Source organism: Colossoma macropomum, unplaced genomic scaffold (assembly GCF_904425465.1).
Source record: "Colossoma macropomum unplaced genomic scaffold, Colossoma_macropomum, whole genome shotgun sequence".
In the NCBI taxonomy this organism is placed as follows: Eukaryota; Metazoa; Chordata; class Actinopteri; order Characiformes; family Serrasalmidae; genus Colossoma; species Colossoma macropomum.
In genome coordinates, this window is record NW_023494806.1 from 23058586 (window position 1) to 23082707 (window position 24122).

At 38.1% G+C, this 24122-nt stretch overlaps 1 protein-coding gene across 1 annotated transcript in view; it reads left to right on the top strand.

The window, feature by feature from the left end:
- Positions 1–24122, top strand: part of gc (GC vitamin D binding protein) — a 63108-nt gene that overhangs the window by 16047 nt on the left and 22939 nt on the right. The window contains 1 exon segment of the mRNA XM_036598965.1: positions 2601–2812. Coding sequence (XP_036454858.1) covers positions 2601–2812 — 212 coding nt within the window.

Here is a 24122-nt window from a genome sequence, read left to right on the forward strand (position 1 = left end):
ACTATGATGCACAAACTAACCTTTAAGCACTTGGTCACAGTTTATTTTACCGCACTGACATTTACTAAACATCCATTGCAGTATTTCTCACAGCTAAGCTAAACACTGATGCTATTTATCATTTATTATGAGCTCCTCAGAAAAAAAAAGCTGCGTGCATCATTTTTTCTCAACTATATTATTAAATACCTGTCAAATAATGATTATCTAGTCTCTTAAGATTTCTGTCCATTTTAGTCCACTCTTCCACTGACTGTGTGCGCCATGTCTGAGCAGAACACAGCACTGTCACTGCCACATTCTAGAATGACAGCCGTGGGGTGTCTGTGTGTGACTGGTTCAACATGATGGAACACTGGGACACACTGACCGACAACCAAAATGACCAGACCACAACCCCAATGATTAATTTGGAACAGCAGCTGATAGAGATACAAACTCTGGATGAAATAGGCCCCCAGTTTGTAGAAGAGTGGGCTAGAATCTTATAGAAAATCTTTTTGTAAATAAAAAATCTTTTTTTTATTGTAAAAGCAGCAGCTATTCTTCCAAGCACCTGTCTTATGAAGCAGGATTTCTGGAACTTTAAACCTTGTTTGACCTGAATTTTCTGTCTCATGGCAGCAGATCACTTTTTTGTCAAATTTGTGTCAATTTCATGAAGAATATTGCTTCTTAGCAGAGGATGCAACAGCACTGCTTTTAAACTCTATAAACACTGTACTTTCTACACATTTACATAGATTATTTTTTCCTTTTTTAAAAAAAAGAGCAACTCAGCTCCTCTTAATGTTTCACACAATTTGCTGTTTGTCATGCTTTCATGTACACACGATCAAGGAATAATCACAGCTTGAGTATCTAAATCTAAAGAGAGAAAATTGTTAACCACCTTCATCAAACAAATTAATGTGGGTTTCATTTGTTTGCTTTTGCTAAGCTGGAACTCAGGAACCCTGTATGTTAAACCTGCTATGTGAGATGGGCCCAGGGGACCACAACAACAGATCATACAGTAACAAACAGACACAAACAGAAAAGTGTATAGAAAAATGACAGAAAAACAAAACCACATTAATAGTACTTACAAAATGTAAACATTATTGAAAATGTAATAACAAATTGATGAATGAAGACCAACATATGAACATATGAGTGTTAATACCACACAGTTACTACAGAGTCATTCTTTGTACAGCAATACATGAGCATCCATGGTCTATCACCTCTATGCATGGTGTTCCGGCTAGGGCTGTCACCATCATGAAATTTTAGCTGAAAATTGTCATACAAATGATTGCGATTAATGATTTAATTGTCTTTTCTTGTTCATTGTTTGCAACTATTAAAATTCAAGCCTACAGAGGCCAAACTGGCTGATTAGCCACAATACTTGCTAGCTATGTCAACACTTACACAGATGTATGTGTAGAGCTACATATTCTTCACAAGAGTGAAAATATAAGCAAAACACGCTCATTCTGCCAGCATACACTATAAAACCAGAATTAGCTACATAGCTAATAAAACAACAAAGTTTTGTTTTTTTTTTTCCATAAGCCTCATGATGTCTCAGTGAATGCATTCACTGTTTTATTTACATTTATTTGACTCATCCCAATTTACTCAATTCACATAGTTTGTTGTAGCATAATATGATTGTGTTATCTAACAACTGTGTCAGCTTAAACAATTGTGTTCATCTCAAATAATTGCGATTAGGTGATTATGTAACAATTGTGACAGGCCTACATCTGGCATGATGCAAAATAGATAGCCTTAATGCCAGAAACCACAGAGCATTGGCAATACACCACAGACACGCAAGCCGGCTGGTGTAATCCCAGTGTAATCCATACCTGACAGGATAAATGGTGTTATTAAGGCAAGAGGACATGTAACCAAGTATTAGTATAGAAGTGATGCATGACTAACGTTTTGTCTGGTGATGTTATTATAGCTGTGAGATGTTACATGTAGTGCTGAAGGTTACTTTTATTCAGATGCTGTTCCATTAGCTGACTGATTGATTGATCGATCAATCAATCAATCCCCCTCCACAACCCAATTCAGTGTTACCAGACACCTACTGTGCCATTAGACAGTTCGAAATCGTTTGTCATATTAATCACTTTTGTTATTTTATATACAATAATAACTTGTACAATGTAGATTCAAACATTATTAAATATTATTATTATGAATATGTTTTATTCAATAGCACAGGTATTTGGAGTATAAGACAATAAAAAGTTTCATATAAAGTACATACTATACTCTAATTATCTCTTTACTGTCATTTTTCTCATGCTATCTACCTTCAGATTTGATCACTACTTTTGAAATATGAGGGATTCCAGACATTCATTTTGTCATTTCATACACCATGATATACAGCGTTCACAGTCATTTCTGAATCAGCTACAACTCTTATTCTATACTTTCAAATTACATAAACACTTTCTAGCTTTTTATTATTAAAAACCTCTGAATGCATATCATTATATATATTTATCTGCAACAGTTTTGTAAAATTTAGCCTTAATTCCAAGATGTAAAACGTTTGTGTAGTGTACACTGAACCTGTCCATCTGTTTAAGGCTACTGAGATCTCTGAAAAGTCATGTGGGAAAGACTCTCCATTTCCCAAGCACCCAGACATTGACAAGTGCTGCTCTGAACAAGGCCATCAAAGGAAACTGTGCCTGGCCACACTGCGCTACTCCTCAGACGAGCTGCCCTCACTGCTGGAGCCCACGCCCGAGGAGATCTGCACTCAGTACACACAGGACCCCAGTACCTATACCATCAGGTAGGATACAGTCAGGTCATGAATTCTGGGAGAAGTAACAGGCCAATAGCAGGCAGTTGCTGGGGTTTAAGTGGATAATTTACCACCATTTTTCAACCTCCCTTTATCCTACACAATAAAACAGGCTGTTTTTGTTACTGTGCTTTTAAGACTAAACATGTAAATTATCTCTGGCCCTGTTGCCCTGTACAGACCACTGAAGAACAGGGTAAAAGGGGGCTAACAAAGTATGCAGAGAAACAGATGGACTACAGTCTGTAATTGTAGAACTACAAAGTGCACCTAAATTTCTGTGATTATCTGCCCTTTAAGTACGACTACACGGTAGGTGTTCGTGTGGGCAGTGGTAGACCTACATAGATATCTACACTCAGCAGCGCAGCAGTGCCCTCATACATGACAGTACCAGTCTTTCCAGGACCCTCAAGTATTATGAACTTGTCACTTTAGTAATGCTGGTGGTCTGTACTCAGATAATGAGGCTCTGATTCAGAGACAGACTGTCCAGATGATGTGCGCAATGGGGGGAGGTTGGGAGGGTTTCCCATCTGCTCTGGGGTCTGTCCTCTTTCCAAACAAGCTATCTGCACTCATCACACCCAGAGAGCATGAGAGTAGCTCACTAAGTCTCCATCATAGGGTGATCCCTTTATATACGTCAAAAACACTTGTCTTTGTGTTTATAGCTTAAAGGGGAATTCCAGCATGTTTTAAAATTTCTGTCTAATTCAATCTTTAAGACGTAAACAGTCATATAGAAAGGTATTATATGAAATGTCCTTCTAGAGAAAGATACTGAAACAAAATTGTTTACAGTGGAGGTGATAGTAACCAGATGTCTGAAGTTTACTGCCTCTGAAAGCTACATCACAGAAATCTATTCAAATAAATGTTATGAATACACTGCCTGATGCCTGAGACATTATTTCATGATAGTTTTATGATAGGCTTTTGGCTTAAAATGCATTTTTTCAAATTCTTTAATGGCAGAGAGGTACAAGCAGGGCATTGTAAGGAAAAACGCACCTAAATAATTGTTGTCTTTCGCCTTTACTACTAATGTACACATATAAAATAAGAAGACACCGGCAGGTTCACTGGTCAAACCTCAATTCCAAAAAAGTTGAGACAGTATGTGAAATGCAAATAGAAGCAGTGACTTGTAAATTCATCTGTATTTACACAAAGACAAGATATTTAACATTTTCGCATCTCAACTTCATTATTTTTTGCAAATACATGCTTATTCAAAAATTGATGCCTGCAAGACTAGGAACACTGTTCAAAAACACTGATGCAATCAGTACGTGATGCAGTCATTTTGGGGTATAAAAGGAGCCTCCAGGAAAGGGCAGATCTTTATGAGTATCAGAAAAAATGCATTAAATGCATCAGAAAGCAATCCAACAGTTGGGCCTCATTCACCAACCGTTCTTAAGAAGATTTCTTCTCAAAACCCTCTTACCCAGTTTTCATGAAGATTCTGACATTCACAATTTTTTCTTATTATGTCATGAATCTGACATAGACTTTTTTCTTAGAATCTTTCTCAAGAACAAATAAAAAAAAAAAACTTAGGAAGATATCGGTGCATGTGTTACAACGGCATGGCTGCATAATCACAGAGTACAGATGCTGGACTGGCTTGCCTGAAGTCCAGATCTGTCTCCCTTTGAAAATGTCAATGTGTGGTGCAGCTTAAGACTTGTATAACAAAAGAATGCCATCACGATCTACTTTAAAACAATCAATTCAAAACAGTCAGCCCCCTAGCAATTATTAAGTGCTGTTAAAAGGAAAGGTGACATAACACAGTGGTAAACATGCTCCTGTCCCACCTTTTTTAAACAATAAAAGTTCATAAGATAAAACATCCAATATTGCATTTTTGCACTGATTTCAATTGAATACAGGTCAAACAGAATTTACTAATCAGTGTCCCATTTTTTTGGAATTGAGGTTTGTAAATAAAATGAAATTTTAGACATCATGACACAGTGAGCCATTTCATGTCAAACCCCTCTGATTAACATATCAACCACTAAATTCTAGATTATATTTCCCTTTTAAGCAGTGGTGTGGCAAAAAATCTAATTTACATAGCTTTCTTCCAAATGCAGTGAAACCGCCAAGATATGTTGGGTGTCAGAACTTGAACTACTTGATTTTTTTTTTCATCTTCTTTTTTCTCAAGTCATTTTGTGTTGTTAAATAATCTTAAACATACTTACGTAGTTTCTCACACTGTATGTCACACTGTTATATATAAAATTGTCCATTTTTATGCACAACAGCATATTATACCATGATAAAAAAACATAACCGAGTAAATTTACATAGTGCGTGGTGTGTGATGATTTAGGCATGCAGTTTGCATTGTGCTTATGGGCAGTTATATGCTTCATTTACATGTTAACTCTAGTCTCATAAGGTCAGTACAAAACTAAAAACACGAAACGAGGCTGATTGACTACATTTCAGCAATGGAAGAATTGTGCAAAATTGTTTTCTTTACAGAACGGTCTTTTTAGCATGTAAACTAGGAGCATGAATGTATTCCTTAATCTTGCATTACAATGTATTCATTCCCAACAACAACAAAATATGCATCTTCAGCATGCAGCTACAGCCTGAAGTGTTTTTAAAGACACTTGAATGCTTTGAACAGACTCTTGTGAGCCACAGTGCGCAGTGAGCATCTTTTATCTGGGCATGCCATTGTCTTTCACTCATGGAGAGCACAGCAGCCATGTTAAATTCATGCACAAAATCGCAGATGGTTGTTCCATGGTTTTCATAATCTATTTATTGCATTTATAACAGTTACAATAGGTGCTCACATCTTCATGAGAAATTTGCATGTGTTCTCTCCATCTAAGTAGGCATTAATAGGTCTTAATGAATTATTTAATGCCTTATTAAGGTTTTTAGGTATAAAACTTTTTTTATTTGATACAGTTGTGCATTGAGTACATTAATTAACATTTGATAAACTTACCATCTGCTCTCTTAGAAACACCTACAGTGGGGTTACGGTTTTGCATTCCTTTCTATTTTAATACAAAGTTTTTCATTATAAATTATATCAACAATTTGAGTGAAAAGTAATATCTTACCAAATTTGAACATGAGTTACACTGTTTGGTACAGTATGTCCCTCTTTTGCTTTAAAGTCACTCAAGCTGCCATAAGCCCCACAAGTCTGGGCAAAAGCCTCGGTGAGTAGATCAGATCCAGAGTCATCGGAACACAAGCTTCAGTGGTAGAGGTACAACTTCAAAAGTCTGGCTTAACATGATCAACGTCACAAATATGCTACAAAAATTTAAAAAACGACCAAGAAACAGTGCAGAATTTTTAATATTTCTTCTTCATTTTACCTGTCTTGACTTCTTTGTTTAAAATTCTTTAAACAAACTTTTCCCGGTTTAACTGAAAAAAACTCAATGTGGTCTCAGACTTTTGGACTTCACTGCACATTGTGCTTACACTCAATGGCCTTTTTATGAGCTCCATAGACCTTGTATATCCACTGTATACAGTACCAGTTAAAATTTCCATATTTTAGGTTAATAGTGAGGACAGTAAAACTATTTAATAACACATATGGAATTATACAGTGACCTAAAAGTCTACTATTATAGACTGTATCAGAAAGTAGCCCCCTTTTTCCTTAATGTAGCTCTACATACTCTTGGAATTCTCTCAAGCAGCTTCACGGGAAGCCACCAGAGATGCTTTTTCACAAGCTTGACCTTACTGGATGCTGAAAACTACTTGTTAGATTAGCGTTTCAAAGCGTGTAAATTCATACAGAGGGATCAGCTTCACAATTTACTGGTTGTAGTAACAAATTTCAATTATTTATGGATAAGCCTTTAGCCTGAAATGCCTTTAAGTCCACACTTTTGATTGCTACTGTCTGTGTAAGTATTGCAGGCCTTAGCCAACCTGTTGATGTACAATTTGTTTTAGTAATCCTCTAGCTCTTCAAAGGTTTCTGACCACAGAGCTGTTCTTGGCTGGACATTTTTGGTTGATGGACAACTCTCAACCTAACTCATACCAGCACCACTCACTACTGTGCCGAGAATGGTCCACCACCCACATGATATCAGGTCAACAGTAGCCCAGTGGTCAGACACAGTCAGTATCTGTACACCTACAGTACTGTCCAAATTAGAGAGCACTTTTTTATTTATGTAATTTCCATTCAAAATGGCCATTTAATAAAGGGTATTTATTTTTTCAGCATACAGAGAAAAAAGCAGAAAAAATATTTAGCTTTGTAAAAGATTACATAAACGCCTCAACAACTAAATATAACATCACATTAGTAGATAGTGTGTCCATCCTCTACATTTACTACAGCTTTGAATCTTTTCGGAAGACTTGCTTTCAGTTTTTCTAAGAAATCTGCAAGAATATGTTTCCAATCTTAGATATTGGTTGCATTTTCTGCTTCTCACAATCAAAGGAATCCCAAACACATTCAGTGATGTTGAGGTCTGGACTCTGGGGTGGTCAGTCCATTGTTCTGAGAGTACCAGTAGCTGTTTTGTTTGATTTACAGATTTTCAAAATTTCCTTTCAAAGTTTCCTTTTCTCAGTAATGGCTTCTTGAAAGTTACACATCTTTTTAGCTCCATAGCATCAACTTGCCTTCTCACAGTAGAAGGATGGACAGAAACATCTACTGTAAAGCTGCTGTACTGATTATCTGATGGTAACAGTTTTGGTGGTCTACCAGGCCTATAGATCTGAATTTTTTTGGAAGCTCCTGTTTTTTCACATATTTTCCTTTGACTTTCCCCTTCCTTATGCAAGTGATACCTTATGTCATATCTCCTCAGAAATATCTCCTGAAGAATTAATAACTGGTATTTAAAGGCCTTTTTCATTGAAAATTAAATGAAGGTTAGTCTGACTTGCACAGTACTGAATATCGTGGACCATTAAGGTAAGTTTTTTTCAGATAAAACAGTCTGTAAGTGTACAGTCGCTCTAATATCTCTGCTGAAATGAAACCTCTAATTGGCCTGTGCTAACAGGGTGTAATGCCATTTTTAGTACGTCACTAAGAGCATTGGTCAGGCTTTGGTCTGTGGCAAAAAGTGAATCATATTAGAGCAGACAATTCTACACATTCAGACAAAGGCAGTTAAAAGCTTCAAGATGAGCATGGATGACATTTTTGTTTCCTTTAGGGTGGCGTTTTTGAGGACTCAAAAGGTCAAATGCAGTTTAACTGCACTTTGGGGAAATACGCACATGTTTAATGCATATATGAATTTATTTTCCACTATACAGCAGGTCAACTCACCCCCTCTCTCTAAATGTCAAATTAAAATAAAAGAAGTTTAAAGTTGACCAACCTAAGCTCCTTCTGACAGGTATGATGACAGAATCACCATATTTGGTTTATGGATTGAGGTCATTTAAAGTTCATGTTTATTTTGGTGTCCATGCCTCTCTTCTGCTCTTTTCTTTGTCCCTGCCTTCACTGACACTAGAGCCCATTGTAATTGCCTGGACTGATTCAACTCCTAGGTCTGCAATAAATAAACAGACCGTATCAGACTAGCAGACAAGAAATAAAACCAAAAGCAACTCTAAAACTACCAAATTGAGGGCTTAATATTGGTTGAATGTTTTTCTACCGTTATTAATCTGGAAAGAGAATCTAAAGGCTTGATATAAGAATCAACTGAATTCACAAAAGGTAACAGGGCCATGAGTCAACTGGAGGCAATATCAACACAATCATTATTTTTCTTTCTCTACTTTTATCCCATGATCCTAATGAGAACTCACCTTGTTCCCCTGTCTGGCACTTTTTTGATTGCTGTCTTGCAGCTTCTTGCAGTGCCTGCCTCAGGTCTAAAACAAGACTCAAACAATACTGAAAATACATAAGACAGATGTCTTCATTCAGGGTTTCAGAAGTAGTAATTGTATGTGAATATATAGAGATGGCTCATAATTAGTTACCTTTACTCTAAGTACTAAAAACATGTACTTAAGCAATGCTGGAATGGGTGAGTCAGGAGAATTCCCTGAATTACTTTCAGACACCTGTGCAGTTGCTAGAGTATAACTGCTGCACTACTTAAGGTGGAATAGAAATTTGAATAAGAAGCTACCATCAGCTTTGAGAGATTAGCATATCAATTCAGTGCAATGTAAATCTGGTACTGGCTGACACAACAGACAGTGCTCTACTTTTTTTGAATTACCAATGTAACAGTTTTTATACATACATTATTAAAACCAAGATGACACTGTAAAGACAGGAATGAAAAAGCTACTTAAGCAGGATGAGGACATATTTGAGCAGGTGAGCAGTGAGAAATGGTGACCCTAACTTACTGTCATGATAGTGTCCCATTTAAGCTTTTTCCAAGTTTCATTTTATCAATAGCTAGCTACCTTGGCTATCTCAGTGTAGCATAAAAATAATAAATAAGAGTAAGAGATAAAGAAAAAGTAAATATGCAGTTCATAGAAAAAGTTATTTTGCACGAATGCAATGCAACTGTGTGTTTGTGTGGACAGTTTGGGGTGGACCTTTTTTTTCGCAGTACCTAATTCCCAGTCTGAAAACAGTCTCACTCCGGCCCTGTCTTTAACTGTAATATTGATAGGTTTGTACTCTCCTGAGTATTTTTAAATCATCATAATTTTTCTTCTACTCAAGTACAATCACGTGAAGAAGTCTGAACTTCAGATGTGTCAAATTGAAATCAGGTGCCCCCAGTCAGGAGCTAATGAGTAGAACACCATTAGAGAATATCTTGGAGGTCTTGCCTGGTCTGGTTTGCTCTTTATTATTTGAGCTTGGGGTTTCATCATGCCTAGATCAAAGGAGCTCTCAGAAAGAACGTTGTAGATGGCTGCGAGTCTGAGAAGTGGTTTGAGAAGTGTTTCCAAAATATTAGAAATCAATCCTTCCACTGTCTAGAAGATCATCTACCAGTAAAGAAAATTTAAAACCACCGCCAATATGTCCAGGCCTGGGCGCCCAGCAAATTTAACCCAAGAGCAGACCGTAAGACGCTGAAAGAAGTCTTTAAGAACCTTAAAAATTCATCACAGGATCTGCAAGTAGCTCTTGCCACTGTGGACGTTAAAGTGTTTGCGCCTATCATTAGAGAAAGATACACAAATTTGATGTACATGGCAGGTGGCTTCCAGGAGGAAGCCTTTGCTGTCTAAAAAGAACATCAAGGCAAGACTAAAGTTTGCTGATGAATATCTAAGCAAGGACCAGGACTTCCAAAACAATGTGCTATGGACAGACATGTCAAAGACAGAGTTGTTTGGCCACCGTACCAGAAGCCATGTTTGGCAGAAAACCAAAGACAGCATTTGATCAGAAGGACCTCATATGAACTGTAAAGCATGGTGGTGGAAATGTTATGGTTTGGGGCAGCTTCACAAGAATCAACTATGAATCCTCTTTTATACCACAGAGTGCTTGAGGAAATTTGAGGCCATAAAAGTTGAAACTGAAGAAGTTGACCCTCCAACAGGACAAAGATCCCAAAAGTACAAGTAAATCCACCAAGAAATGTCTCAAAAAGAAGAAATGGAGGGTTGTGGAATAGCCTAGTCAAAGCCCAGATCTGAATCCCACTGAAATGCTGTGGAGGGCGGATTTGAAACAAGCTATACATGTAAAAAGCCCCCCAAACAATACACAGTTAAAATAACTATGCATGAGAGAGTGGACAAAAAGTTCTTCCAGTAGATGGCAGAAACTGGAAGACAGTTATAAGAAATGCCTACATAAAGGTGTTTCTGTCAAAAGGGGCAGTATCAGTTACTGAAGTCAGGGGTGTACTTACATTTTCAACAGAGAAAAAGGCTTCTCAGTTAATTTATTTTAAACAACTGATTGCAAAGTCAAAATTTCTTCATCTTTTGTTCTATTGTATAATGTTTAATTATATATACTGGGAAGATGATGATCAGGTACTGACATGTTCACATATGTCAAAAAAAAGGCAGGTGGTGTTGATTGTACAAGTGAGGTCTTTGGTGATGTTTGCACCAAGGAACTGGGAGCTTTTGACTCTATACAGTTGAACCATGTGCAGTGGAGAATGATCACGGTTCCTTATGAAATCTAATTTGCTGATTGCTTTCTTGTGTGACCGAACATGTTTGGAAACATTGTAGAAATTATGATTTAATGCACATCAGCGTCTTACCAAGGTAAATTATTGCCAGAATGGTTCAGGCATTATTTTTTCGGTATTGTTTATGTTTTGAATCACTACTGAAGCATGTAAATGAAAGAAATGCATAGCCACATCTTACATTGCTCAAGTGTTAAAACACCTCTGTAGTCCTTGTTTATAAATGAGCAAAAGTCACAGTAAATTTGTTAGTGCAGTTTATGAATCTGGCCCACTTGTGTAGCAAATATCATAGTACCATTGCTGTGCTGAGAAGAGTCCATCATCCAATTTTCTCCTGATTCTGACCACAGCACCATTGCTGGCTTAGGTTGACCGACTATTCTCAACCCAGCAGTTACAGTAAGATGTGTAAAAACCCCAGAAACACTGCTGTGCCTGATATACTAGTGTCATACACACTACCATGGCACTCTCAGCACAGTGTGGAGAATGATTCACCACCAAAAAAATATCTAGTCAGCAGTGGTCTTGTAGTGGATCCTTTACACTAATGGATGGAGTAGAGGGTGCTGATAAATAGCAACAGATGGACTAGGCGTTTCTGCACACGAGCACACCTCCCCATTTATCCAATCAACCCTTGCCAGCGCATTACCATCTCATGGGTTTTATGGGTGCATGGCCAGGGGCCCAAGCCACTAAGGGGCTCTCCGTGTACAGTTATAACAAAATCAAAATAGATGCCTTGACTCTCAGCGGAAACTTTACTAGCAGCACTGCACAAAATCTTGGACTTTTGTTCCTGCTTTGTTACATCCAATCAAAATCCTGACGCTCTCCACTTCATTCTTGAACGTCAGCTTCATTTTCATGCAATCGCTGCTTAGCAACTAGTCCGCTATCCTCCTTTACCTCAGTCAAGCTTTCAGTTTTTTTAGCAGTCAGTGTTTCCTGTGGATTTATTTTGAATTTGAAGCTCCAGATATTTAAAAGATGTCCCAAGGGACCTTTAAACGTGAGACCTGTTAACCCAGCAGAGTAGAGGAGTCAAACACAAATATAAACATTAGCTATTGCTGTGCTAATTGAAAAAAAAGGTTGTTGCGTCATTGTCAGCAGTGGTTGTGAACTATCAAAACTATGATCCGTAAACATTTTTCATGCCCACAGTGGCAGTAGGCTTTCACTTAGGATGCTTGATGTTTTAGGTTTTTCAAAATTTGACGGTGTTTTTCCTCGTCTTTGTTGTAACATCTTAGTTGTTCAATTTTAATTAATGTTGTCTTCATTGGGGTGAATGGTGCACTTGTTATGACACAGCAAAAATACACTGTCTGGAAACTTGCTGTCTTTGTGCAACCAGGGCAGGTCAACACAGTTCCTCCTGGATGAGATTATAAAAGTGTTAATAATGTCACAGCAGTATTCTTTCTGCAATACATGGTGTAACATGTTTAGAAGGATCTCTGCATTTATGGACAGTTGAGTTTAACTGTCATTTTAAATAGTCAACAAGTACATAACGAATTTAAATTTCCATTAGACTACATTAGAAAAAATCATTCAAAAGGCTTGTTTCTAGAAGCAAATTAACATGAGTAGAACACCTGAATTGGAAGATAATGTATTTTAACTCCATAATGCATTGTAGACACACATGCAATTAAAGCAGTGTGAGGGGAGCATGAAGAGAGGAACGGAGAGAGATAACATTTAGTTAACCTGATTTTAGTTTTGTTTGCCACAAGCCCCAGACACAGCTTGGCTGGAACACTGAAAAATGTTTTCCAAAAGAAAAAGACCCCCCTTCTGTATATGGAAAGTGAGGTATACCTTGTAATCCAAAAAAGTGCAAAGTAATTTGACATGTTTTCCGAAACAAACAAAAAAAAAAACGCTGCCCAACATCACAGTTGGAATGCTGGCATTAGGATTTTGCACAACCCTCACATAACCTGCTTCATAAAAATGTCATAAAAATGTTCCTGACCACTGAAAAATAGTAGCCAGATAGGGACCCAACCAAATATTTGTGGCCAGGGGCCTGTAATTTAATGATCCAGGCCCAAATCATGTGACATCAAACATCACAATGGTTTTAGTGGCAGATGGGCTGGTTTGGAATCTATAGCTACAGGGGGCTCAGGCTCACCAAAACTGGACAACTGAATATGGGAAAAATGTTGCCTGATCTGATGAATCTTGCTTTCTGCTGTGATATGCAAGTGTAAAGGCCAGAATTTGGGATAAACAATGTGAATCCCTAAACCTAATCTGGCTTTTGTCAACAGTCCAAGTTGCTGCTGGTAATGTAACGTTGTGGAGAACAATTTCTTGGCACAGACTGGGTCGACTTACGCTCATCGAGCAATGTTTGAATGCTACCATTTATCTGAGTATTGTTACTGACCAAGTGACCATCCCTTTGGGCCACAGTTTACTCATCGTCTCATGGCCGCTTCCAGCATGTTAATGCGCCTTGTCACAAAGCATCATCTCATGGTTCCATGAACATGACAGTGAGTTCAGTGTACTTCAGTGGCCTCCCCAGTCACCAGAACTGACTCCAGAGCACCTACCTATGATGTGGCAGATCAGGAGATTCACGGCTGACAAATGACAAATAACAATCATGTTACTATGGATCAGAATCTCTAAAGAATATTACCAGCAGTTTGTTGAATCAGTGGCATGAAGAATTCAGGCTGTTCAGAGAGCAAAGGGGGTTCTTGACCAGTATGAGAATGGTGTCCCTAATAAAGTGGCCAATGAGTAATAAACTGAAAACTCGGTGCAGTCATGTTTTTTTCCCACAAAAGGTTAAATTCGGATGGGCACTCTGCAGAAAAACAGCTGATAAGGAAAAGTCAGAGATTCCTGCCTGGACAGTAAACAAACAATCGCCTGGATGTGGTATTTGTCAGTGTTGAAGCTCAAAGGCTAAAGGAACCAAGGAATTTGAAGGAAAAGAAAAACAAGAACTTGAGTGAACATTTCGTTACACAAACTTCACAAAGTGCACTGTGTGTTTTCAAAAAAGAATAAAACACCTTTTATTCCTGAGAAACAACTGTGGGCAAAATGCTTACACTTGTGGGACTGTAGCACCTACTCAGAGCTTGAAAATCAATTGTTAGACAACAGTATCAGCTGTCCTAACCAGGAAAATAAGGTTATTACAAAGGAGAGTGACATCTCACTGCATTTACAATCAGTTGAGCAGTACAGGCAGTATTTTTATGTCTGTGCGTGTGTGCTGGTGGGGTACTGTTTGTACTGTGGGAAAAGGAACTGTGCCTCTGGACATGATTATGCAACTCGAGGCTATCAGAACGCAACAAGAATGCATCTAATTCCTCCGCCTCCTTCATGATCAAAAAGAACATTTAAAGTGACACGAAAGGAAACATTTCAAACCACAGGCTGCAAATACACTAAAAGAAACTGAAAAGAAAAAGATGAGCTAATCTTTTTTATTTGACACCCCTGGTCTCTTTGCAAACAGTACAGAGCACCTTACTTGTACACATGTTGAGTACTGCTCAAAGGGAAGATTCATATGCCACATTTGACGCCAAGCAGCTCTGATCTGTTGAATGTGCTCTGGCCTCTACTCCAGGGATGGTCTGTCCATAGGAAATACCATAGTGGGCAGTCCTAACTTTTGGTCACGTTGTTGGTCCACAAACAGAGAGAGAAAGAGACCAAGTGGAAAGAGGGAAGAAAAATTGATGGAATGGAAAGAAGTTTTCCTTCATAGAAAGTGAAAAGGCCAAAAGATGAGCTAAAAAAAAGGAATCAGTTGAGTAAGAGGAGCGAAACATATACTATTTGCAGTGAGGGACTGCAGCAGTAGAGTAGCGAAGTGGTGAGGCACAGCAGCTTGTCTACAATGGCTAAAATGACTTAACCCTTGTATGGTGTTCATGTTTTTGTTACTTAGTGATCTGGTGTGCCCACCGCGTTATTGTTTTTTTTAAATCACAACCATAACAATTTATGTAAAAATACCAGATGTTTGAAATATCACAAGTGGCCAGCATAGGATTCTCCTTTAGCAGCTGTAGCCAGTCAGCAGCCTGTCCATGCTGTCCACCTTCACACACACACACACACACAGGGCCTTTTCATTTCATTTGTTCCTTCCCCATCCCTCCATTCTTCCATGAACTGCTATTACTCTTCCATAAACTGATTTGACTCCAGTTACCCTGTTTAGGTTTATTTAATTAATCATTTAACTATTCATTTGTATGTTTATTTTCAGCTGAAAATACATATTAAAACCTACACTCAATGAAGTAATAGCATCAAATTGATTTTTTCATTTACCTCTCTCTCTCTCTCCCGCATCTGTCCTCGTTGATTGCTGTAAAAGCACACATTAAACATACGTTATAAAAGGCTGTCTGTACTAAAACCCAGCTAACGGGAAAAGCAGCTTCTCATACAGTTAATGAGACAAAATACAGCTGAATTTACCTGCTGATTTCTTAATACTGTTAGCTACACAATGCTATGCCATCAATATGCTATGTTAACAGTGAACTGTCTCATGCTGGCTGTAGTATGTTATGTGTAGGTAACACAGTACAACTATAGCCTACTACAGAGCCTGTAGCCTAAACTGAGCAGCTACTGGAGCCAGACTAAAGCATTCTGACTTAGCCAGCAACACTACGAGCAGTCCAAACAAATAATGAAATATAGGGTTTGCATTTTACAATCCTAATGTGTTAATTGTCTTAGCTAGCTACATTTTTACCATAGCAATGTTATATGTTAAGTTATATATAAGCTTACGGTATGTGTGCTGCATACCTGAACATCTCAGGAAGTCAAAGATACTCTGGTACTCAGGGCAGTGTAGCATCTCATACAGAGACGAACAGAACGGGCATTTATGTCTTATGGCTGAGCCACAGCTGCTGTGAGGTCAGCTGAAAACCAGTCATGGCTAACTGGGTAGTTACGTCCCTTTTTTCCCCACACAGAAGCTAATGAAACCCTTCAGAAACTTCAGAGGTCCTCAGTGTCCTAACGCTACTTACGAACATTATGGCCGATGATAACGTATTGAAGCAATTGCGCATAGCAGCGGTTGCTAAGCAGTGATTGTAGGGTTGAGGAAAACAAGGTAGAGCTTGGCAGATTTTGATTGACCATAATACAGTGACAGCGCTCACAGAAAACCAATCAGATTTCATTATCATGTAAAAAAACGGCATAATAAATATTCTGTCCCCATTTGGGTGGATCTGTGACACTGTGGCTGCGGCCCTGAGTAGACTAACGTTACCATGTTGTCTTAGGGCACTGTTTTTACATTTAATCTCATGAATGGAGGAAAGTGAAAAAAAAAAATCCTTCTGAAACTACCAAGGTCTGGACCTTGGTGTCCTCATAGCTAGTTACAGCCAACACATACACACAGACACACACACTAACAGAAGGCCATGTAGGAGGAGAAAAGAGTGAAGGGACACAGCACCTTCACACTTTTATTCCCCGCAGGTTCACCCCAACACCACATGTGTAATATAAATGTGTAGGGGGTGTTCAGTGTGAAGTCATTGAAAATGTGTCATTTTATATGTTCTTCACAGAAAATGAGCAAAGGCCAAGGAATTTGAGGTTGAAATATTAATAAATCACAATAAATCATTTTTTCTTTTGGTAAACATTGAAAATGGGTGCCACAGACCCCAGCACCACACAAGGGTTAATACTAAGTCTATAGAACGCAAACCAAGACAGTTCACCGCTTGCTAGCTTGGTTGCTTATTTAGCTAGGTGACGTTAGCTATAGAGTTGAGCACTCATGAGCAAACTGAACAAATGAGCCTCCATTTGGTATGAAAATGTTATGTCTGAACCAGTCGCAGTCAGGAGGAGCTCTCAGAACACACGCTGGTTCTTACTTCTACATAGCAGCTAGCGCAAACCACATAATTTAAACCACCACATCTTTCTGACTCAAAAAGTTGTCTTTTTTGCTCTTTTTCTGATTGTGGTACCAAGGCTGTAGACTTTTTTTCAAATCAACCTTAACATGTGCCACCTGTGCTATTGCTGGGAGGCACTTTGTGTGCAAATACTTTCAGAACTGGCTTGATTCCACTGTGAAGCTCTTATTCGTGAAGGCCGTAGGTCTCAACAAAATGCTGTGCAAAAAAAAAAACTCTCTCTTCTAGGTGGAAGAGTTTAACACACACACAAAAAACACTCAACAGTAGCAACACAACACAACATGCACATAATCTGTCACACTAAATTTAATATGCAGATGTTTTTGCAAACACACTGGCATCCCATGTTGTCATGCCCAAGGCTTTGAATTGCATTATGTAACAATGGATTTTGTGGATTTTTGCATCACTGCTTGCCTTTGGCTATCTGTCAGCACTCACATCCTAAAAAATTATGATAAGACAACCACCCCCACTCCCCAAATCATGATGACTAATACTGGTACAAATCTGCAATTCCGGTGCAAATCTGTAACGCCTCTGCTAATACACATTATTACTGAAGCTAGAGCTATTGCAAAGCTGAATAAACAAGTGTTACACATTTGCTATTAGTCATCAGAGACCTGGCCTGAGTTTGCATGCTAACCTTAGTTGTAACTGCAGATAAAGCCAGCTCCACAACTGTGAAGTCAAGTCAAGTCAAGTCTAATTTATTTATATAGCGCCTTTTACATCAGATGTTGTCGCAAAGCAGCTTTACAGAGAATCCGGGTCCATGCCCCCAGTGAGCAAGCTTTGGCGACAGTGGCAAGGAAAAAACGGATAACAGCACAGACACAAAACAGTATAAGTGGACACAGTTTTACATTTCTGTGCAGTGTGCCGGCCGCATCAGTCACATCAGACCCTCTTAGGACGGGCAGCCGCTCAGCTCAGGGAAAGAGAGGGTGAGGGGGGGATAAGGGGGACAGATAGTTAGTTCAGCACCAACATTCCCAGATTACCATAGGACAGATCTGCACCTTATTCTAACAGGAAAACAAATTAACCAAAGGCTCGACTAAACAGCTAAGTTTTTAGCCCAGACTTAAAGATGGAGGTTGTGTCTGAGTCCCGAACACAGACTGGTAGGCTATTCCAAAGCTGGGGGGCGTTGTATGAAAAGGCTCTTCCCCCTGACGTAACTTTATTTATTCTGGGTACTAATAATGAGCCCGCACCTTGTGATCTAAGTGGGCGTGTCGGTTGATAATAGGAAATAAGGTCACTGAGGTACTGAGGAGCAAGACCATTCAAAGCTTTATACGTCAGTAGAAGAATTTTGTACTCAATGCGGAATTTAACTGGCAACCAATGTAAGGTAGACAAAATTGGGCTAATGTGGTTAAATTTCCTTGTTTTGCTGAGAACTCTGGCTGCAGCGTTCTGGACTAACTGAAGCTTGTTAAGGTTTTGGCTGGAACAACCAGAAAGCAGAGCATTATAGTAATCTAACCTGGACGTGATGAAGGCGTGAACTAACGTTTCTGCATCCTGTAGCAACAGTGCATTTCTTAATTTAGCGATGTTACGCAGGTGGAGGAAAGCTATTCTGGTAATATTGGTAATATGCTCATCGAAGGCCAGATCAGGATCGATCGTGACACCAAGGCTTTTTACAGATGTGCCTGGTGCAACTGAGAAATTATTGAGATTAAGAGTAAACGTAGGCAGATTATCCCTAGCAGCTTTTGGACCAAGAAGAAGAACTTCTGTTTAGTCTGAGTTTAGTAAGAGGAAGTTACTTGACATTCAGTCTTTAATGTCTTTTACACAGTCCTCTATCTTATTAAGTTCAATTTCATCCTCTGGTTTAGCTGAAATATTCAATTGTGTATCATCGGCATAGCAGTGGAAACTGATGCCATGTTTTCTAATGATGGTACCTAGTGGTAGCATATATAAGGTAAATAATATGGGTCCTAAGACAGAGCCCTGTGGAACACCATACTTTACTCTTGTAAGAGCTGATGGTTCACCATTTACATTAACAAACTCATAGCGATCACTAAGGTAAGATTTGAACCACAAAAGAGCTTTACCTGTCACTCCTACTAGTTTTTCAAGCCTGTCTAATACAATGGAATGGTCTACTGTGTCAAAAGCTGCACTAAGATCAAGTAAAACCAGTAAGGATATGTTTCCTTTGTCAGCAGATAATAAAAGATCATTTACAATTTTCACTAACACTGTTTCAGTACTATGGTTAGGCCTGAAGCCAGACTGAAATTTTTCATATATATTACTCCTATGCAGATGGGAACATAATTGTTTTGCCACGGCTTTCTCTAAAATATTTGATAAAAAGATTTGAAATAGGTCTATAGTTTGATAACTCAGAGAGGTCAAAACTAGGTTTCTTTATTAGGGGTTTAATTACACCTAATTTAAGAGATTTTGGAACATAGCCGAGGCTGAGAGAAGAGTTTATTATAGATAGAAAAGGCTTGGTTACTTCTGGCAAAACATCTTTAAGTAAACCTGTAGGAATTGGATCTAGTACACAAGTTGTTGTTTTTGAATAGCGTGCTGATTAGCTCATGTGCTGCCAGGGGAAATGCTCACTGCAGCTCAGTTGAAAATGCCTCCCATAACAACTTGTTTTCTGGCAGCACGCTGACAAGCTTGGCCTTGATGGGCCTCTTTCAACAATGGTAACATTTTTCATGTCTACCCTATGATCAAATCAAAGCTGAAGCCCCCAGTAGCTGTATTGTGGTTGTTGCTCAGTTTCTCACTTGTTATTGCCAGAGCAGATTTTTGTTCCACCCAAAGCCAATCAATGGTGGAGATGGCAGCTGTGTCATTATGGAGAAACATCAAGACATTTCTACACTGAAAAGCAATTTTTCATGACATATTTGAGCTTCTGAATAAGGAGTCAGCCATTAGGCAGTTTACCAAGCCAGCAGGTCATGGATGGATAGTCCATGGGATAAATTATTCTATATGAATGTGATAAATTATATTTTTGCTTCCATTTGTTTACCAGTTGCTTCGGGTAAATGATAGCATTTTCATTTTTTCAGTTATTTTCTAGTCACAGAGCATGAAGACCTTGCAGAGGTCAGGGCTGGGAAGGCCACTTTTAAAATGTGTTCTGTCATAGATTAGTAGTTACTTATATGCAGTAATAAGAATATGTACTGTCATTCTATTCCATTATGCTGAATAAAATGTCAAACATATAAATAATCATATCTATAATGGCCCATTCAGGCCAATGTTCTTAAAATGTATGAAGCTATTCTCTACTTTTCTCACCCATTTCATGCACTGTACAGAAGACAGACCTCACACTTTAACCAAAAATCACATTTCTTACCTTATAGCCAAGCACCTGAGTCAGAGCTCAACCTGAATGAGATATTAGCCTCAGAAAGCTCTTTCAGCTATCAGCCTATATTGAGTTGAACATTCAGTGTTTCAATCCATTCAATCATGAGAATGGATGACCTTATTAAAGTCAACTTCTAAAAGAATAGTGAGAATACTCAAACTTGCTAGAGGTGCAGTTTGACTACCGCAATCCAGGAGACTGCAACCTCAGCCAAAAATGGTTTAACCCCTTAAATGGCCAGGGCCCACCGGCAGGCTCATAGTTGTATTACACGCATATATAACCTAAGAATAGCTCAGCCATTTTGCACTAATTTTCCTGTAGTTACTGAATAATAAGCCTTAGTATGTAATAAGCCTGGGACATGTATCATTATCGTGATAAATAATGTCACAATATGCTTTTCTGAGCATGTTGTGGATGTCTGATTACAAAGAGAGCATTTTTAGTCCTGCAATTGGATTTAGTGCAGTGCAGGATGTGAAATGTTGAATATAAATTGCATTTACAGTTTTTAAAGTTTTATAGTTTTTAAATGTGGCACTTCTTTGTCTTTTCCCAAATATATATCGTGACACAAACTTCTAAAAGTGACATGATATTACATTTTTGCTATATCGCCCAGCTCTATGGTTTAATACACTGAAATAATATGCTGAAATACCCAAAAAGGTAACTTAATTCTTAATTCTTTATCTTTATTTTTATATTATTTATTAGTATATCCCTCCCAAGATGTACTATTTGTGATCAGTGTGAATCTATATGTGAAGTCAGTCTCATTTATCTCACAAAAAGGACTCATTTTCGCAAAGGACACAAATACTGAGACAGCTATTCTGAGAAACAACTAAAGAGCTGGAGAGAAACATGTAGGAAAGAGTTTCCTTGCCTTTTCTTTGTTTCCTTTTGTTTGTTTGTTTTGTTTGAATCCACAAAATAATAATGTACTTCAGATGAAACAAATTTCAAGAAAAAAAATAAACAGCACTCAATGTACTAAGCCATTTATGACGGTTACAAATGCAGTTTGGGACTCATTCTGCCCATGTGTGTAGAAAAACTGGCACAGAAGCCAAAACAGGCAGTTTTTGGACAGATATGCAGAATACATATGCATTTGAGGCAAGATCATGCAAAAATATGTTGAGATTTACACATGCAGCTGATTATGTATTCCGTGAGACTTTTGCATGTGCTGAAAGAATTTATACCAATACATTAACATTGTTTACAATCTCTGAATGATTTTTACAAATAGGACATTGATTTTGATTGACCAGAAACAATATTAGAAAGTATTATAAAGTGAAGCACATGATAATTCATTATTAATGGACAAGCTGTTATTGTGTTCTTCATCAGGACTTACTAATGATCCATTAAAAAATATTAAAAAGTGAAACTCATGGAAATAAAAATCCCCAATGAAAAGATGTACGATAGTACTAATAAAATATCAATAAAAAACATTTTAAGTAAAAAAGTTGTTTTTTAAATAAAAGGTTTTCATTACCACTAAAGGAGAAAGGTCTGAGACCTGAGACTGATTACAGTATGTTCTTCTATAGTACTTCTTAATTATGCATCTTTTTGTTTAATATCTGAAGCACAAAGTTTTGCTGCCTATTAGCTTTGCTCACATGAGCTACATTAACTAGCTTGCATGCACTCATAACAGACCATAAGCAGCAGCTTTAGGTTTAATAAAGCACTAACATGCTTATTATTCTAAAACAAGAAAGTAAAACTAAAATGGGAAAAGAACAGCATACCTAACTATTTAGCACAGACTAGTTAGCGAGTCAGCTATCAGTGTCTCTATATTAGTGCTGTAGTACTTGATTAAGAATAAATCAGGCCCTTTCTTTACATGAGAGGTCTCAAAGCACCAGCCTGCGGGTCTTCCATGAGTCTGATTCACTCATCACATAGTGGGAGATACGGCGAGTTAGCATTAAAATATGAACAAACTAATCCACTGAGAAAGCAGAATCAACTGCTCTCCACTCCACGTACTCGCAAAACCTTTGTGTTCAACAGAAACACCAAAGCCATCATGATGAGTCCCATGCAATTCTACTGTTAAATGTAAGCTTATTCAATTCAATTAGACAAGGTTTAAATGGTTTAGTAAACACTGTATTTATACTACTACTTCAATAATAATAATAATAACAACAAAACCTATTAACTAAGAAACAGTATTGCTCAAGTGTTACCTCAGAATGTTTATGGAAATAACAGATGCGATGAAAGCAGGATCACTGCTTTCTGCTTTCATTAGCATTTCACATGTGTAATTTTCACATGTCTAACTGTCTAAACCTTGTTAGAGTTGGATTTATATATAATAATGAGTTCATCAAAACAAATAGGGTTATTGAAAGTAGGCAGTGTCAGACACTGGCAAATTGATCACAAAATAGAGCAATAAATAATAAATCTGTGAATTTCTAATAAAGGTGCTTTAGATTCATACGTAAGGACATGTACTGTTCTTATTGTTTACTTAGTGATCCTCGTCATGGACTTCATGGAATAATTACTGACTAAAAATATAATGGCTTCTGTAGCCAATTAAAAACTCTTACTAAGTAATTTTCATTTTAAATATAAGCCAATTGTAAGGTCTCAAATGGTACCTGCAGAATTTCAGCTGAACTCAAACTATAATCAGTGACTGATTGCTGGTGAAAAGCTACATGAAGGCACCCTGTGATGCGTGTTCATTGTCTGGAATTATGATTTCTTTGTGAAACAATCCAAAAAAAAACAGCTAAAGTAATCAGATCTCTGCTTGCAAGTGGCAAAATTCATGAAATACCCCCAGATGTGGAGTCATGGGAAAAAGAATGTACCAAAATTTCTCCAAAACGATGTGAGAGACTTCTGCATGTTACTGAGTTATGCAGTTAACTTATTTTCCCACCTGGTTTCTGAATGTTGGTTTACCTTTTGAAAAAAATGACTACATATTGAAGCTTGTTGTGGTCACCTGAAGTTATCTGTTGTTTATAGAAGTTGATGAGGACCACACATTTGTGATGTAGGCCCTGATAAATAACATAGAAGTAAAAAAGAGTGTACCTTCTTTTTCCCATGAATGTAGGTGTGAGAAGACAGGCACAAAATATGCCTTGAAGTGGCCACAGCAGGCACACGCAGTCCATGTGTCACAAACTCTATTTTCATAGCTGGAGTAGAATTTCAGTAGAATGTTTTGGTGGGAAAGAACTTCATTTATTAATGCTATATCTTCATTGCTGAACTCTGAGCTGCTCTTTTGTCTCATGCATTTTTTTCAAGGTGACTCTGAAGCCCTGAGCCTCACAAGTACACGGTTAGTTGGAGGGCTATCTGCAATTCGTGTGGTAATCTGCTGCATTAATTAATCAAACATTAATTTCAGGTGCAGAGTGGCTGCATATTTCTATCTCATCAAGACACTTTGACTTTCACAACTATATGAGCTTGTTGGACATGCCATTGCAAAACCATGGACAGTAATATGGAGTTTGCCTCCACTTTGTGGGAATAACAGCCTTCACTCTCCTGGGAAGCTTTCTACAAGATTGTGGAGTGTGAACTTGTGCCCATTCAGTCAAAAGAGCTTTTGTGAAGTCAGACACTGATACTGGCCTGGCTCGCAATCGATGTTTGAATTCATCCCAAATGTGTTAACAGGGGTTTAAGGCTCTGTGCAGGCCACAGAAGTTCCTCCACACCAAACTCTTCAAACCATTTCTTTATGGAGCTTGCTTTCTGCACAGCAGCAGTCATGTTGAAACAGGAAGGGCCTCCTGTTGCCACAA